At 38.8% G+C, this 16,413-nt stretch overlaps 1 protein-coding gene across 1 annotated transcript; it reads left to right on the top strand.

Moving 5' to 3' along the window:
- Positions 1 to 8,851: 8,851 nt before the first annotated feature.
- Positions 8,852 to 16,179, top strand: meiob (meiosis specific with OB-fold). Its single transcript, XM_044014478.1, has 14 exons — positions 8,852 to 8,882; positions 9,198 to 9,293; positions 9,843 to 9,900; positions 10,123 to 10,254; positions 10,517 to 10,589; positions 10,733 to 10,928; positions 13,509 to 13,609; positions 13,810 to 13,862; positions 14,032 to 14,127; positions 14,337 to 14,429; positions 15,277 to 15,421; positions 15,499 to 15,685; positions 15,798 to 15,884; positions 15,975 to 16,179. Exons 2-14 carry the CDS (start codon positions 9,237 to 9,239, stop codon positions 16,083 to 16,085), a joined length of 1,389 nt encoding a protein of 462 aa, XP_043870413.1. The 5' UTR covers positions 8,852 to 8,882; positions 9,198 to 9,236; the 3' UTR covers positions 16,086 to 16,179.
- Positions 16,180 to 16,413: the final 234 nt, after the last annotated feature.

Raw genomic sequence — 16,413 nt, 5'->3', positions numbered from 1 at the left:
AAAGGTGTAATACACACATTTTCAGCTTTTACCAAACTTTCCACTCTAAAAAGAACAGATTATTAAGAAATGATAGATTTAAACAGGTGTAGAGTCTAGTAGGTGATCCTTTTGTTGTTTGTATGTTTTCAGTCAGGATGATTATTCATCATGCCTCACAAATGTTCGCAAACACAGAACAGACAGGCGGACGTTCCCATTAGTCTCCATGGAGAAATAGAGCTTTTATTTCTAAAAGCTTCACCTGAACTTTAGGTTGAATCTGACAGAATCCTTTCATTTGCCTGCAGGGGTTTGGTGACAAACGTGTGTGTGTGTGTTCGTGTGAGAGAGACACACATTCCATCCAGGTGAGTATAGCGAGAGTCCATTTGAAGAGCAGCTCTTTGTCATCATTGTATCGTCAGTGTTCCACTTCAACACTGAGACAAAGCTCCGTGTTTCCGCCGCTGCAGTGACGCTGCTCTGGTGTATTCACTCTAACCTGAGAGGGGAGAGCAGCTATTGTGAGAAACCCGCACAAAAAAACAACTAGAAAAGCTTTTGTAAGAGACATTCTGTTCTACACGTCGGTGGAAACACGATTCATTTTACAAACTGTTTGCTTTGGTTTTTGCTTTCCATGTAGATTTTCCTCAACTTTTGTTTACATTTACTTCATTTTTCTTGTCCAGTTTTTCAACTAAAGGCCCAGTGTGCAAGAATAAGTGCTCTCTAGTGGTGGGATTGCAGATTGCAACAAACAGGAGACTCCTCCTCCTTCGCTCACCTTTTTTTCCCCAAGTGCGTCAAGCAACTACGGTGGCCTTCACAAACCAAACACGTGCCATGTTTATTACGTGCATGTTGCAGAGTAATTTTTATGCAATTTGCGTTATTGCATTGTTTACCACGTATTTCTGCCGGACAAAAGGAGGCGGAGCTCTATAGCAACCATGCCTGAAGTTACTCAGATTAGCTAAAGTAGTAGAAATGGTGTTGAAACATGAGTGTCATTGGTAAAACTTGGATCCTAGTTGGTTATCGCATGTGATTTTGACATTTGAGTTGAAAAACCTGCGCGTTTGACAAGCACAAGTTTGCATTATTATTATGCATTTATACACTTATACAAACCTTCTTAGAGGTCGTATATTCAAAATCTGCCAACATAAATCCTTTAATACCATAAGATCTATGTACTTTGCCAACAATTTCACATTGCGTTCAGTACCACATCAGCTGGATCTCGTGTGATGACAGCGAGCGATCCTGAGACTTTTTAGGATGCCGGAATGAACGTGTGAAACAGATCCCGTCTTTGAAGGCGCCGTGGGTCATCACAGGGACTTTACCCCGGGATTACAGAGCACAACAGTCACGGCTGAGCTTTGTGCAGCTGTCTGCCTTCCCACAGACACACACCTTACACAGGTGGGCAGGAATTCAACGCTGAGTATGTCACTCACTGGCACAGGTCTGTGTGTGTGTGTGTGTGTGTGTGTGTGTGTGTAAACTGACTTTGCAAACATAAGACAGTCATTAAACTGTCATTCAGGATTAGCCAGATTCTGTGCGTGTAAATCGGGCTAATATTGGCCCCAAAGGCAGGAGAAGGAAGGTGTGTTTTATTTTGTCCACAGATACAATAAAAACAATCACTTTAAATATTTTCTCTGCACGTTATTCACAAAATTGTAGTAGCTTTGGTTTTGAGAGTGTCATGGTTGCAAACAAAAAACACGCTCAGGGGGATTCAAACATGTCAAAATGTAAAATGGAGTTGGAAATGGTCTTTTGTCATCTGTTTTATTTTCAAGAAAACACACGTTGCCATAAAAACAGCACTAGCTGTTAGCTAAAAGCTAACTTTGATAAATCAATACATTCTTTGTTGCAAATGCAAGAAATATTGCGGTATGGTTTGGTAAAAGTCAAGTTTCTTGTGTACGTGTTCCACCTAAATGTAAAAGGTAAAATAAAGGCGAACACTAATGTGCAGCTAATGCTAATCAGCTTAGCAAAGAATGTTCACCCTGTCCTAGTTGTCAGAAAGTCAGAAACGCAAACATATGAGCTAGCCATTGTTAGCAAGGTAGTTAGTCGCTCTAAGAAGGTATTATTCGCACACAAAAACAAACAGTGTAGTAACATTCAGAGTACTGTTTTGCAACTTATTTTTTTGTGAAACAAATACGTCAGAAGGCCTAGTAACAGTAAAAGTATCTTGGAATCCTATGTCGGGCTGGTGAGGTTGCTCTGGGTTGGAAATCCAAGTTCAAAGAGTGTGGAAATTCAAAGTTCCATTTCAGTCTTTGGCTTTATTCTATATTGGATAACTGCCTTTAAATCTCATATTAAAATATTTATTTACCGTTTTAGTTGAGAAGTCAGACACGCAAACGTATCTCGAGCTAGCTATTCTTAATCATTCTTAGCCATTGTTAGCAATACCAGTTGATAACAATACTCAATACTCAAACACCAACGTGGTCAACAGTAAAAAAAAAGAAAAAAAACAGGGCAGGGTTGGAAATCCGATTTCAAATAAATTCAAAATGTTTGACTTTAATTAATATGGGGTGGATAAATGCCGTTAAATCTCATATTTAAATGTTGTACATGGTCCATTTATTCATTTATTTATTATATAAACGTTGAGTTGCAGCAAAACAAAGGTTTAGTTTGAGCCATGGGGCGTAAATTAGCCAGGATTGACAGGAAAAGCTGTAAAAACACATTCAATTTGCAGATTTTAAAGACAAAGGAGGGGACGGTGGCAGGTCTGTATCTTGGCAAACATTAAACAAAACAAAGCGAGGCCCACGTTATTGATCACTCTGAATACAGAGTGACACGTCTCCGATTGTTTTTCAACATCGCAGGCGGATCAATACGGAGGAGTGTTCGCGGGGAGCGGGCGAGCTAAATGATGCCTTCTCTGTTCAGAGACTCGGGGAAATTGACATCCTGCCACGTCGGAGGAGGCGCCGGTCAATAGGTATCGGCCATCTCGTTCAGATTTATCATCTGTGTGGATGTGCTGCCATGTAGCCCCGCACTTATTCTCCAGCACCAGAAGATGAAGCTGCCAATATTTTGATGATTTATACAGTTACACGTGTTATTGTCAGAAACAAGATCCAGTGTCCGACAGCATCTCCGTAGAATCTCACACTGAAAAGGTCTTATTGGTGCTTGGAGTAAACTTGTTAAATTCAATTCAACTCGTACACTAGACCATTTTTAAAGTATTTGGAAGAGACTACAGTGGAAATACTACAGTCTTGGTTACAGAATGTGATTAAGCAAATACTGTGGTTCTTGTAGTGTCATCCCTTTTTACAAATAGTTCTATTTTTCACAAATTTCAACAGTTTTTCTAATCAAATTTTGCTACAAGTCGTCACATTCATGCTCAAGCACATGGTCTTTGGCAACTGAAAGTGACAGGAACAGGACAGAATGTTACAAATTCCACAATAAAATCAATAAGCATAAGTGCGAGAATACAATTTGAGTAATAATACTTGAAAATAGTAATTAAAATGAATAACAAATATACATATATGCCTAATTAGTAAATAAAAACACCATAAAAATAACTGAATAAATCTACTTTTATATTGTATCTTAAGGCGTATCATGCATACATATTAAAATCAAGATACTGCACAGTAAATTATTATTTTATATAATATAAAATTGTTTTTATCTTTTGATGTAATAAAAAAGCTAAGGCACATAAATAAAGTACAATCTAAAAGGTAAAGTTCTACAGAAATATGTAGATGTTGTGTCTTAGACTTTGTTTGTGACAGTTCACAGTGATTCTTGGTTGTTTTTCCCACTGGTGTTGTTTTCATGTGTCATTAAGTCATCGTCCTCACCTGCAGATCTTCAGCTCTGCTCCTCAGCTGCAGATCATCTTCTCATCAGGTCTTCACACTCACATTCACACTCTCACTCTCATTCTACAGACTCAACAGTTCTGTGTGGGTGATTCATTTCATCTGTTAACGTCTCTTTAGTGTTTTGTTCCAGGGTGGAGGTTGTTTTTTCAACCATAAAATAGTTCTTTTTATTTTTTGGCTTTAATATAAATATAAAAGTATGTCCACATTCATATATATTTCTTTGAATTTATCTCCCAGAATGTCTGTAATTTTGCCACTCATAAAAATGCCACTCCCTTAGACCCTAATTTGAGTTGTTCTAAAACAGCTCCCCAAACAAATGAGCAGAATTTTCCTAATTTTTTTAGTTAGGATTTATGTCTATATGTTTAAAATAACATGCATAAAATTAAGTTTTAATTGATGTACCAAGCATATCTTGAAAAAGTTTGTATAATGATGTTGAAGATACTTCACAATTCATCTGGTTATAAAATTGTATACAGATTAAGTCTTGAGAAGCACATCTGAGAAGCATTTTAATGAGTCTTTATATAGAGTCTTATACACCTATACAAAGGGTAGTGTTCGTTTTCAATACACTTACCAAGAATAATGATAAGTGTTCATTTTGCTGCAAAAGTGAAAGTTACTGCAAAGAGAATGTGATGGTGATCTTAATTTAACCATGTTTACGATAAAGTCACACGCACACACTGGTGGTGTCCCTGTGAGACACCTGTCTGTCCCTGTTGGACAGCAGAGTAAAGGTTAAAGGTTAAATGTGTGTGTGTGTCATGAGTGGCTCCACAGGAGTGTGTGGTCAGGAGAAAGTGCAGACAGCAGGTGGACATTCACACGTTCACATCTGACCAAGAGTCTCACTTCACTCATGACATTTTTACTCTGTAGTTTACAATGTATTTAGACTTTAGTTTACGCTGTAGTTTACACTGTATTTAGACTTTAGTTTACACTGTATTTAGACTTTAGTTTACACTGTATTTACTCTGTAGTTTACACTGTAGTTTACACTGTATTTAGACTTTAGTTTACACTGTATTTACTCTGTAGTTTACACTATATTTACTCTGTAGTTTACTCTGTAGTTTCGGGAAGCTGACATCATCCATGTCTCTGTGCTGCTTTTCAACAGCACATTATTAACATCTTTGTAAGTTTCCTCCACGGTCATATAAACCCCGAGTCGTCGAGGAGACAGAGCACATTGTTCTAGCAGCTGCAGATTCAGCAGCAGCTACACTGCGCTACACTCAGTCACACAGGTGGCAGGGAAATTACAGCGTACACATACTTGTACGTTTGGACGGCTTCCATTTCTGGAGGCCAATACAGGCTCCTGCCAACAACTGCAAAAGCTATACTTGGATTTAAAAGGCTTGGGCCTTGCCAAGAGGTTGCTCACAGTGCGCTACTCACACAGAACAATATACCTGTATCTTTTAACGATCGGATTCAATAAAATAATGATTATAGGTTCCATTAGATCCTAAGAGAATGTGTCTTTCAGGAGCGAGTGCACTTCAACTGACGCTGAAGCGTATGGATTGTCTAACAATAGCGCGTTTGTGACTGCGAGCATATGCGTGCGTGCTCACATGTGAACTTAGACTCCTCTGGTTTACCGAGCTAAATGCTACAACTTGTCTGGCCACTTCCTGTTCCCTAAATTACAACACAGCAAAACCCGCACTGGTGTAGTCGTCGTAGTTCTGGAACATCACGCGAGTGAAAAACAGCTCTGGGACTTCCTAAATACAAATGGTAGATTAAGATCACAGTGGAAGTCTGTGCTGCTGTGTTGTTACAGACACAGAGAGAAAACAGAAAAGTTTGTGTTGTTGTCACATCCTTTCAGTTCCCTGCTGCTAAGAGGACTTTTTGTGTTGGTTTTGTGTTGCTGTGCCAGTTGCTAGTGTCTTTACTTCTTCCTTTGGGTGGGGTTAAATCAATTTAGCATAAGTCTAAACTAAATTCAGGCTTTAGTCATTAGTAAACCACTACCAAAGCCTTAAGAATTAGCTAGTTTGCAGCTAGTAGTTTACAATTTCGCTTGCACGAGACCAACTTACATAACACTGTAGCTAGTAAATTCATAGTAATAACAGATGCCTATTGAGATAGTAGCATAAAGCCAACACCGTTTTAATTTAGGAGTTGTCTAAAACCTGATTTAGTAAACACTGTATGATTTAATGTGAAACAAATATGACAAAAGTGCTGTTAAGCAGTGTTAGCACAAGTGGCAGCCATCTAAGAATTCGAAAGGTTTGGTGAAGTTGCTCTAAATTCCCGAATTGGAACTCAGACTTTGAAATTCTTCCATCTGACTACAACTGGAACACACCATAAGTTCCTGCTTCAAAGTCAAAATACACACTGTAGATGTTGTAGGAACACAACCACAAGACAATGATGATCTGAATTTGAATTCAGGAGTTTTTTTATTGCTAACCTTACGAAGTATAGAAAAAGTTGTGCTTTCTTGAGCTTCATTTTTTTTTTTAACCTAAAATAATACCTGACCAAAATAGCATCATATTTAGTAAAATCATATGGAAAATCACTGTCTTAAACATCTTTAACAAACAATAAGCAGTTATTCATTTGTTTTGCAGATTTTTGTGTATCCATGTGCAGAGTCACGTTATTATTATTTGAGATTATTTGTTATGACAGACGATAAAGTTTTTCTCATCAGCAACATTCACATGCTGTAGCATACTGTTTACATGTGCACAGAAGCTCTTCATCACACAGCCCTTTGACAGCATTAATCCGCATTAGGGTACGTCTAATACTGTAGATTTACCTAAATGGTGAGAACCTTCACAAGTGTTTGCCTGCAAGTCTACACATGTGCCGCTATAAAACGGAAAGCTTCAGCATCAACACTGATTATAACTGTTATCTTTTTCCCTTTTTATAGGCTCGTTTTGTGGATTTGTGACATTGAAAACACTGCAGTGACTCTACTTCACAGTGTGGAGTCGTGTCCAGCACATAATTATTGTATGGAGTGAAATGACAGATGAATTCAAGGAGTGGTCAGGCGGCCGTTGACCCTCCAGGGAGTCGACCCGAGGCAGAGAGGTCGTCCAAACACACGGTGTGATCTCTCAGCATCTCTGCGCCTGCAGGTACTTTCTTTTTGGCACTTGCTCGCAGATGTCGTGACAAGCGAGGCCCTTCTTACGTGACTGATCATGAAGTTAAAACTGACTTCTGCAGAGGCCGTTGTATATTGGCTCAAAGTGTGTTTGGTGACAGATTAACACACACCAGGAATTCATTATGAATAAATCATTGAACCAAAGGTAAGTTTCCCCCCGTGTTGATTTATGTGAGGGTGCTTTTACTGTGCCGCTGTGATTAATGGACACTGTGAGTGTGCATGTGGAAAAAACCTAATGAAATTAGAATTTGAAATTGTTTGTGTTGCATTAGAATAAAACAGCCGCAGGTGCAAAAAAAAAGAAACAGCAGATGGATTTGCCTGCATATATGCAACGTATTTAATCAGTGCAGTTTTACAATATTATACAGAGTCTGTCGATACATTCATAAAACTTTACGATTTGTGAGCCCAGATGTGGGTTAGATTGATTCAAATGAAAATATATAATAAAATGTGTATGGGAGAAGCAACATTTATATTTTATGTGAGTTACATGTGTTTCTCTAAACCGTGCACGTCTGAACGTTGCAACCCAAACAAACAGAAATCCTTATTGTCTGTTTGGTTTTGTTTATTTTGTTCCCTTTTTTTGCAGTTTAATGACCTTGCTTGTTCTGTTCTGTGTTATTTTTGTCTGATTTAACCTTATCTCTCTTTGGCTTCTTATCTCGCGTAACCTCAGGTACTACAGTATGAGAACCATGGATTTAGATCCCAAAAACTGGGAAATGACTGTGTTGCCACAGGTTTGGGAACTTTACAAATCTTTAATGTAACCATGAGAAAGACATCACATAAAAGCAAAAATATACATGCTAGGAAAATAAAATACAAAGTAAGATGTTCTAAACTAGTGCAAATGACCTCAAAACTGCTTGTATCTCATGAGAAATCATCACTCACCACATCAACTCTGTGTTATTGTGTTATGAAACGCTTTTGTTTCTTCTACTACATTGTTGTTGTCGCTTTATACGAGAGATTAGGAACCCCGAAGAATCACATTAACAGACGTACAGTATATAACCCAGCCTGAGAATCAACATTAGTCACAGGGAGGATCTCTATCCGATCCAGAAACATGACCACGGGGATTAGTCACCGTGCAGGAGTAACAAGGCCATGCAAGGCTGAATAAGGGTTTACTGTTACACCTTTTTGATTCCCGCTTAAGTGTATAAGACGGGATCACATGTCAAAACGCAGCTCTGAGCTATCAAAACAAAAACCCGGGAACTGTCAAATTCGCCTCGGCGGGCTCGTCTCAGGCAAATCCCATGCCGCCCATGACAACTGGGATATATTATCAAGGCAATATCAAAAGCCTGAGAGGCAGGGATGATTTTCACGCTGGAGACATTCAAAGAAAAATGACTCATGTAGTGTGCAAATATAATATGTGTGTGTGTATAACTGTTTCCACTGAAGTGGCCCTTCGGTAACAGCGGCTGCTTTGTTCCCCCCCAACTTTACTTGAATAGAGCCAGGTTTTTCTTTTCACCACAGTATTTATTTCACAATTTTGTGCTAAATATATTATAATATATATTTTGAACAAACAGTCACAATATCATTTTACACAAAAGGTAATATTTCAAAAAGCGACATAGAAAAGTTTATTTGCCCTCTTTTTTGCCCTCATGTTTTGTTTTATTTAACTGGTTAATTCATCTTAATTCTTCGGTTTTGTTATTTTTGTTGTTTAAAAACAAATAGTTTTGAGAGTTCCGATTGCATTTGAAGGCAACATGAGAATCTCGCATTGCCCGCGAACACTCCCCCATTTAAATGGTGGAGAAAAGAAACAGGTAAATGAAAAGCACTCAATTAAAACAACAAAATGTCTAATGTGTCAATGAAAATATGTTGTTTTAGTCTTTTTATACGTAATTAAATGTAAAATACCGTCACTCCAAGTTGTCAATTTGTGGTTTAACAAAAGTGAATGAGTCATGGTGTTAGGCTAATTAGCTAATGTTAGCTTATTAACACCTGAGCTAACTATCGTTTATCCCTTAATAGCTAAAATCTCGGGTCAAAACTATTAATAAAAAACGGGAAATACTTAAATATATCCAGGTTTGAATAAGTGTTTACTCTCCCTGTTTTACTTTATTTTGTAGAGCCATGAATGGGATTTAAATTGTTTGTGAATCATCAAAATGGCTGCTCAAAGCTACATCGCCATCTCTGAACTTCATCCCAGTTTCTCTCATCTGGTGAGTTCAGTTTATTTACACCCTATTACACTGATGTAATGGATAAATTATACAAATTACAGCTAATTCCTTTTTTGTTTAATTTATTTCAAGTTTTTTTGTAATTACCGCAACAAATGCCTCATTCACGTTGTTGGGGCAGGGCAGTTATGTCAAATTAGTCAATATCAATAATTATCACGATAAACGTCAGGTAATTAGATATTGATTTTTGCCTCAGAATTAAAAGGAAGGAGACACTAGTTAAATTTGTAGGTGTTTTACCGTCTTTGTGAGCAAAATAAAAATCAAACAAACACATAAATGTCATGAATCTTAGGTAAAATATGTAAAGAGGCTATGTTAAGTAAGTTAAGTCTTTACATTCTTATTTAAAACAGTTATATTACTATATATTGTAATAGAATGATTGTAAGCTCTATTTTAAAGTGTATATATATATTAAAGTTGTATAAGTGTATATATTGTGTTAAAGTTGTATTAAACTGTTTATATACATGTCTAACTGTCACAGTTGTTACCATTTGTTTGTTTTATTTGTTTTTCTAGAAAATAGCAGGGATCATTATCGGGAAAAGTGATGTAAAAAGCTTCCCTGACAGAAAAAGTTGGTATTTCTTTAATTATTATTATTACATACATATTTTACATTAGTGCACCTAAGCTGGTTTTTTTGCTAGCACCACTGCACCTCGGTGTCTTGCACACCAGCCCCCTCTTTTGGTTAGATGAGTAAATATTCACACTTTTTTGAGCTTTTCTCTGTCTCCCCTTTCTTCCAGTGAAATGTGACACTAACTGAAGCTGTCGTGTGTGTCTGAATTTTCAGAATTTGGTGCAGAAAGATTCACTTTTGGCTTCACTGTCAAGGACTCGCCCGACTTCTTTGTCAATGTGACAGCCTGGGGAAGCGACAGTTACGTCAACGGCCTCTCCAACAGCTTCAATGTCGGAGATTGTGGTGAGGAAGACGCTGTTGAAGTTCCCATATGCCTTGGAAAGAGAAATTTTAAGTATATTTGAATCTGTATGTCCCAGCTGATCATGTTCTGCTTTGCCCTGTGTCTTATTTACAACAGGACTTTTCTTATTTTCAGCATCAATAATTAATAAAATAACAAAATAGTCAAAGGTTTTGGTCTCAAGAGTAATATCAGCATCTTATTATAATAAATGGACCTTTTGTGAGGTGATTCTTTGAAGCTGAATTGTTTATTTTCCAGTCACCATTGAAAACCCTTTGGTTACCAACAAAGACCCAGAGAAAGGGGAAAAATTCTGTCCTACGACACCAAGGTAATAAACTAATCATGATTGTCATCCTGTGGCACTGTCGGGAAGCATAAGGGAAACATTAAAGATGTTAGAAATGTGACGCATCAGTCAGGGTGTACTGTAATGTCTGATGATGAAGGTGTCCAAACTGTCTGCTGTCTCAGCTTCTGCAAGCTTCTGGTAAGGGAGACATATTCCCAGGTGTGTCTGTGTGCTGACGTGGGCACCATCGACAGGCTGCTGCCACTGATGCACCTGCCAGTGAAGGACTCCAGAGATTTCTACTCACTCGGGGACGTTGTGGCCAACGGGCAGCAGCTGGACGGCGCGGTGATAAATATCCTGGCTGCGGTGAAATCGGTAGGACACAACAAAGTCTTACAGAAATTCACTTTTAGAGATTTTCACTCTGACCATTCATTCACTGAGAAAATGACTGTCAGCCATAAGGAGAAACAGATTTTAGCTGCTTAACAAAAGACTCATGTTATGAAATCTACACCTGCCTTTGTCTACGATATTGGGAGAATATATTGTGCTGCTTTATCTCATTGTAATATGGTGTTTATTGACTGGAAACTTACTGTTGTAACCTGCACCAAAGTCCATGGAGTAAATCATCGATTTTAGCTCAAGTGGACACAGTGGACACTGCTGGTCTGCTGCTGCCTCATTTGGTCAGTTTGTGTCACTGGGATTATTTAAATGAAGGATTCCAAATACTGAAGTCACTCAGTGACTCATCTGAAATGACTAAATGAAGCAGCAGTGGATCAACAACTCCTGTGTGCTGTGACGTAAAATCACTCATTTTCTCAATGGACTTAGGTGTGGTAGGAAAAGTGGTTTCCAAACTACAGTTTCCAGTCGGAAAAGTTTGTCTAACAGCAAGATAACGTGGTGAACCTAATATATTGTAGACTTAAGCAAATGTAGATTTTATAAGCTTTATAAGCTTGTTACATGGCTAAAATCAGTTTTTCCTCAGGTCTGTGCTGGTTGTGATTCCTTGTCTTCTTACATTTTAATGGTAATTCACATATTTGTCGATTGCAGCTGCCAGTATCATTGGAAAGCCACTGTTGATTTGTGTGTGCTTTTCTTCTCTGACTTTTGTAAGTGATTATAAAACTAAAACACGATTAAAAAAAAGAACAATCGGTGCCAGTACTTTGATCCAGAGGGACTGGCGAGGTTCGTAGCTATGGAGGAAATTTTCAAAAACCTCGTATAACTTTGTCTCATGTTTGGCCAATAAATGGAAATGAATGCTTGATAGCTGTTCCACCACAGTGTTTTAAGGGTGAGTGTTTCCTTTAAAACCATGTGAGCCGAGGGCCAAATGGAATAAAATCTGCGGCCACAGTGTGCTCCCAAACTCAGTGTTTGTTTTTGAATCAGTCACGGTGCAATCTGGTCTTTAAAATTGTTGGGATGGTATTAATGTTTGCGAGTCATTTCCCAGGAAATGTGTGCAATGCCGTTATTAAATTCAGATAATATTATAAGATGTTAAAATAAAAGGAGCCAGAGTGCACTTTCCAAAATTTCTCACATATTGATCGCATTAGATAGCGGTTTCTAATTTGTATCTGTGTGTTTCTAGTTTGGTGGAAAATAAGCCGTTGAAGTTTCCTGAGCTTAAAACAACATTACAAAAGGAGGGAAGGGTTGTTAAAAAAGAAGTGTTCCGATGAAAAGTTAGCGACGTAGGTCATGGAAAAGTCATGGATACTGTCACTGGGGTTGTGGAATGGAAGCCTGATAAGATAAAAAAAATAACTCTAGATTCTGAGCAAATGTGTACATTTGCTTATTCTTAGTACTTCTTATTGCCTCATAGATTTTTGAAACTGTTTGGTCTGTGTGGTAACACAGTGGTAAGACTGTTGACTGTTTGAATGGAGCGACAACATACAACAGAGGCTCTGAGGATGTGACTTAAAGGTTCACACAGAGGCTAGATCACGACATGTAAAAAGTCCAGTGTGTAAGAATTCTCATGCAGCATCTGGGAGTTGTTCAGATGACTGAAGTTGATGCAGCTTCACTGACACAATTGTTCTTCTTCAGGATTTAGCTGTAGGCAACTGGACTTGAATGACTGAGAACCTTCAAAGACTATCTTTGCGGAAAAAGAAGGAAATCACAATGTCTGTGTTAATCTTATTCTTCATCAGGAGCTTCATCTTGATGATTGAAGTTTAAAGTTTGACAATTTGACCCACTTGAGATGCACAGAAAGTAGGGCTGCAACTAACGATTGTTTTCACAATCGAGTCATCATTTTAATAAAACCAAAGGAAAATTTGGTAAACACAATTGTCTACAAACCAAAATATTCAGTTTTAATGATTCTTAGAGCAATGAACCAGAACATATTCACATTTAAGAAGCTGGAAAATAAGAGAAGATACTTTCTTCTCAGTGCTTTTCAAGGATGTGGTTCTTGTTTGTGCTTCTCCATTGAAAATAACGGTATTTGTGACATTTAATGGTGAGAATTCAGTTTGAAACAAACGGAGAATGTCTCAGCTTAACCCTCCCTTTCTCAAGTGTGACGCTCATGGAACTATGTTGGCCTTTGCATACCAGAAAGGATCTTTTTAACTCTTCTTTTGTTCGTTTATGCATCAGGTACTGTATATGTGGAAGGAGCAGTTATTTGTGAGGCTGTTGTCTAGAAACATAAACAACAGTGATTATACACCAATACCAACATATTTAAGGGTAGTAGAATTCATTTCTGCTAGTAATCTTTCCTAAATGTTACACACTGGACCTTTTGACACTAGATTTTATTGAAAGTTTCCCCTTTATACAGGTGTAAAACCAACATATATAAAAATTCTCTTCTCTTCTACTCAATCAACTATCTTTCCTTTTTTGTCACATGAAGAAAAGATTGACCTCTAGATGATGCGTGTTTACTTTTTACAGGTTGGGGATCCGAAACTTTTCACCACTTCAGATGGACGCCAAGGCCAGAGGCTGGAAGTGAAGCTCTTTGATGACTCCGTCCCCTCCTTCCCTCTCGTGTGGTGCGTCACGGCCATTTAGTCACTTTGGGGGAAAAATCAAGGGAATATTTTTTATTTATTACCTTCTCGTGCCTCTGTGCCATGTTCCATCTCTCCGGCCACGCGGTTCAACTCGGTGTAGATTTACTTTCACCCCCCTGATCTGCACGTGTGTTTGATTTTCACTTGTGTGTGACTCTGTGGCCTCTGCTTCATTCCAGCTGGGACAGAGAAGCCATTCAGTTTGCTCAAACATGGATACCCAAGGAGACGGGTAGGTCAATGTCTGCTGCTCGTTCGCTGCCACAAAAAGGGAATCTGTATTGAGCTGTTTTTCCATGCCTGTCACGTCCGATTAACACACTGTACTGAGGAGATGTGAGATGTGTGCTCATGTTGATGATAACTTCCTTTTTGTTTTGACTTCTCCTCTTCACTCAAAGTGCTCTTTGTCGCCGACGTCAAGATCAGCTTTGACAGGTTTCGCAGCGGCATGGCGGCGAGCGTTAACTCGAAAACCATTATCACTGTCAATCCCGGTAAGACGTCACAAAGAAACAAGGAGATTGGGGATACAATCTGTTTATTGTACAATTAATCAGAAGCACTGGTGTGGGAATGAAGCCAGCCAGCTCTTAGTGAACCGTGTAAGGGGGGGAAAAACGAGACGGACTCTTCCCGCTGTGCTGCAGGAGGAGCCGTTTCAGTGAGAGAAAAATGTCACAGTCAATCATGGATCTGTTCTCAGACACGAGGGAGGCCAGTCTGCTGTTCAGCTACGCCAAGGAAGTGTCAGAGTCTGGAGGGCTGGATCAAGATGAAAAAACAGAGGATGTGCCTGGTGGGTTTCAGCCGAGAACTCCCCTGGTCTCGTGCCGTCAGGCGTCCGTGATGGATTTTTTATTTTTATTACATTATTGGACGTTGAGGACGGAAAAGAAATGAACACGTGTGCACACGCTATATATATAAAAACTGAGCTTCAATTTTTTATAAAACTTTACCTGCTTATCGTTACCATCTTACATAAACGTGACAAAATTCATCCTGTTATGTTAAGATGTTGCTGAGATATACACATGGATTTGTCCTCCTTTTTTTCCTACTTTTAAACTTTACTCTGATTAAATGTAAATATCTAACAATTAAACGGGTTCAAAGGAGATTATGCAACAGATTATATTTTGAGCTGTGAAATCATGATGATGTGAGGGCAGCAGATTAGTTAATGTTTAAGCCTTTTTTTTTCTTTTTTTTTAATGACACTCCATGTATTTGAGACATTCTTTGTTAAGATTTGCCTTTGGTCTGGACGTCATTTTAGTAGAAAATATGGAATTTTACAATAGAATTAGTTTAAATTGCACACACAAACACCAATTAGCAATAGTGACCAGTTTTTGTAGTGAACACACAAACTGGGCAACACTTATCTATGCCTGGGAAGCAATGGGGGTTTGGGTACGTTGCTCAGAGGTACCCAACCCTTGAATTGTCATGGGATTTGAACTGGTGACCCTCCAGTCACAAGCTCAATTCTCTTTCACTTGGCCATGGGTTGAGAAATTTGTCCAAAATAAACAAGATAATATGACTCGGCAAACATTTAAAGTGTTGATCTCAGTCTTGGATGACGCGGTCATAGATGATGTCATGGTTCTGATGTGGTTCTGCTTGTGTCTGTGCAGTGGACTCCATCATTGATGTGTACACAGTGAGTCAGCTGAAGCAGAAGGCCCAGGAAAGTCCTGACGCTTTCTTTGGCATCACCTACAGCTTCATCTCCAAACTGGACCTGGACTCTTCTGTGTCAAAAGTCATCAGGACTCGCTGGTGAATTCACACACACGTGTGGACTAGTGTGAACGCAGGATTTAAAATAATAATAATCTTTTTGTCCTCTGTCTCAGCTCCAGGTGTAAGTTCCAGGTGAGTGAAGATGCTCAGAGCTGCACCAACCAGCTGTGTTCGGGGAGAGATCAGGTTCTGACGGCCACCACAGGGTTTGACCTGCTGGTGGATTTCACCGACCACACGGGCACGCTGTCCACCTGCAGCCTCAGAAGTCCTGTGGCAGAGACGACTCTGGGCTGCACAGTCAGTACCACCTTACACTAATACACACAAATACACTGATCAGGACAGAATGAGGAGAAACACTTACTGTTTACTGATCTCACCAACTCCAACCTTTCTGCGTCTGTCACAGACGGACCAGTTCGCCAGTCTGACTGACGACGAGCGCACCGCCATGAAGTGGAAATTTCTCTTAGAGAGATGCAAAATCTATGTCAAAGTAGGTACTGCAGCAGCAGCTTCTCTTCTTAGTCTTCAAAACAAATTTAAAACACAACAAACAAACAAAATGCCCCTCAATATGTTGCAGATCCTGCAGTCCCCTCGGATGAGGACTGGGATTAAAGGGGTGGTGGTCGCCTGCTCGCTGGCCGACCCTGGAGAGTTGAAGCAGCACATGACTGCCCTGTTACGTCTTTGATACACACACACACAAAACACATGTAGCCATTTTAGTTCTCTACTGTTTGGTAATGTTGGGATGCCGTATGTTGCTTGTGTTTTGTAGACACTACATTATTTATTTATTTATTAATGTACTATTCAAATCTGTCAAATAAAATCATTTGTTAAATAAAACTGTTATTTATGTCAATTTAAAGTGAAACTTTTGACATTTATTCATATTTGGACAATTTTATTGATCCCAAGAAGGGCAATTTATTTACAGGTGACAAATGGGAGGCAGCAGATTACAGTACAAGCAAAGCAATAAATACAAATAAACATTTTTTCATACAAGCTATGGG

Source organism: Solea senegalensis, linkage group LG18 (assembly GCF_019176455.1).
Source record: "Solea senegalensis isolate Sse05_10M linkage group LG18, IFAPA_SoseM_1, whole genome shotgun sequence".
Taxonomy (NCBI): Eukaryota; Metazoa; Chordata; class Actinopteri; order Pleuronectiformes; family Soleidae; genus Solea; species Solea senegalensis.
Note: the sequence above shows the minus strand (reverse complement) of the source record. Positions and strands in the feature narration are given on the sequence as shown.

Coding starts and splice junctions, on each gene's coding strand:
- meiob (XM_044014478.1), top strand. CDS start 9,237: ATGGCTGCTCAAAGCTACATCGCCATCTCTGAACTTCATCCCAGTTTC. Junction 9,294..9,842: donor ATCCCAGTTTCTCTCATCTG/GTGAGTTCAGTT, acceptor TTGTTTTTCTAG/AAAATAGCAGGGATCATTAT. Junction 15,422..15,498: donor AAAGTCATCAGGACTCGCTG/GTGAATTCACAC, acceptor CCTCTGTCTCAG/CTCCAGGTGTAAGTTCCAGG.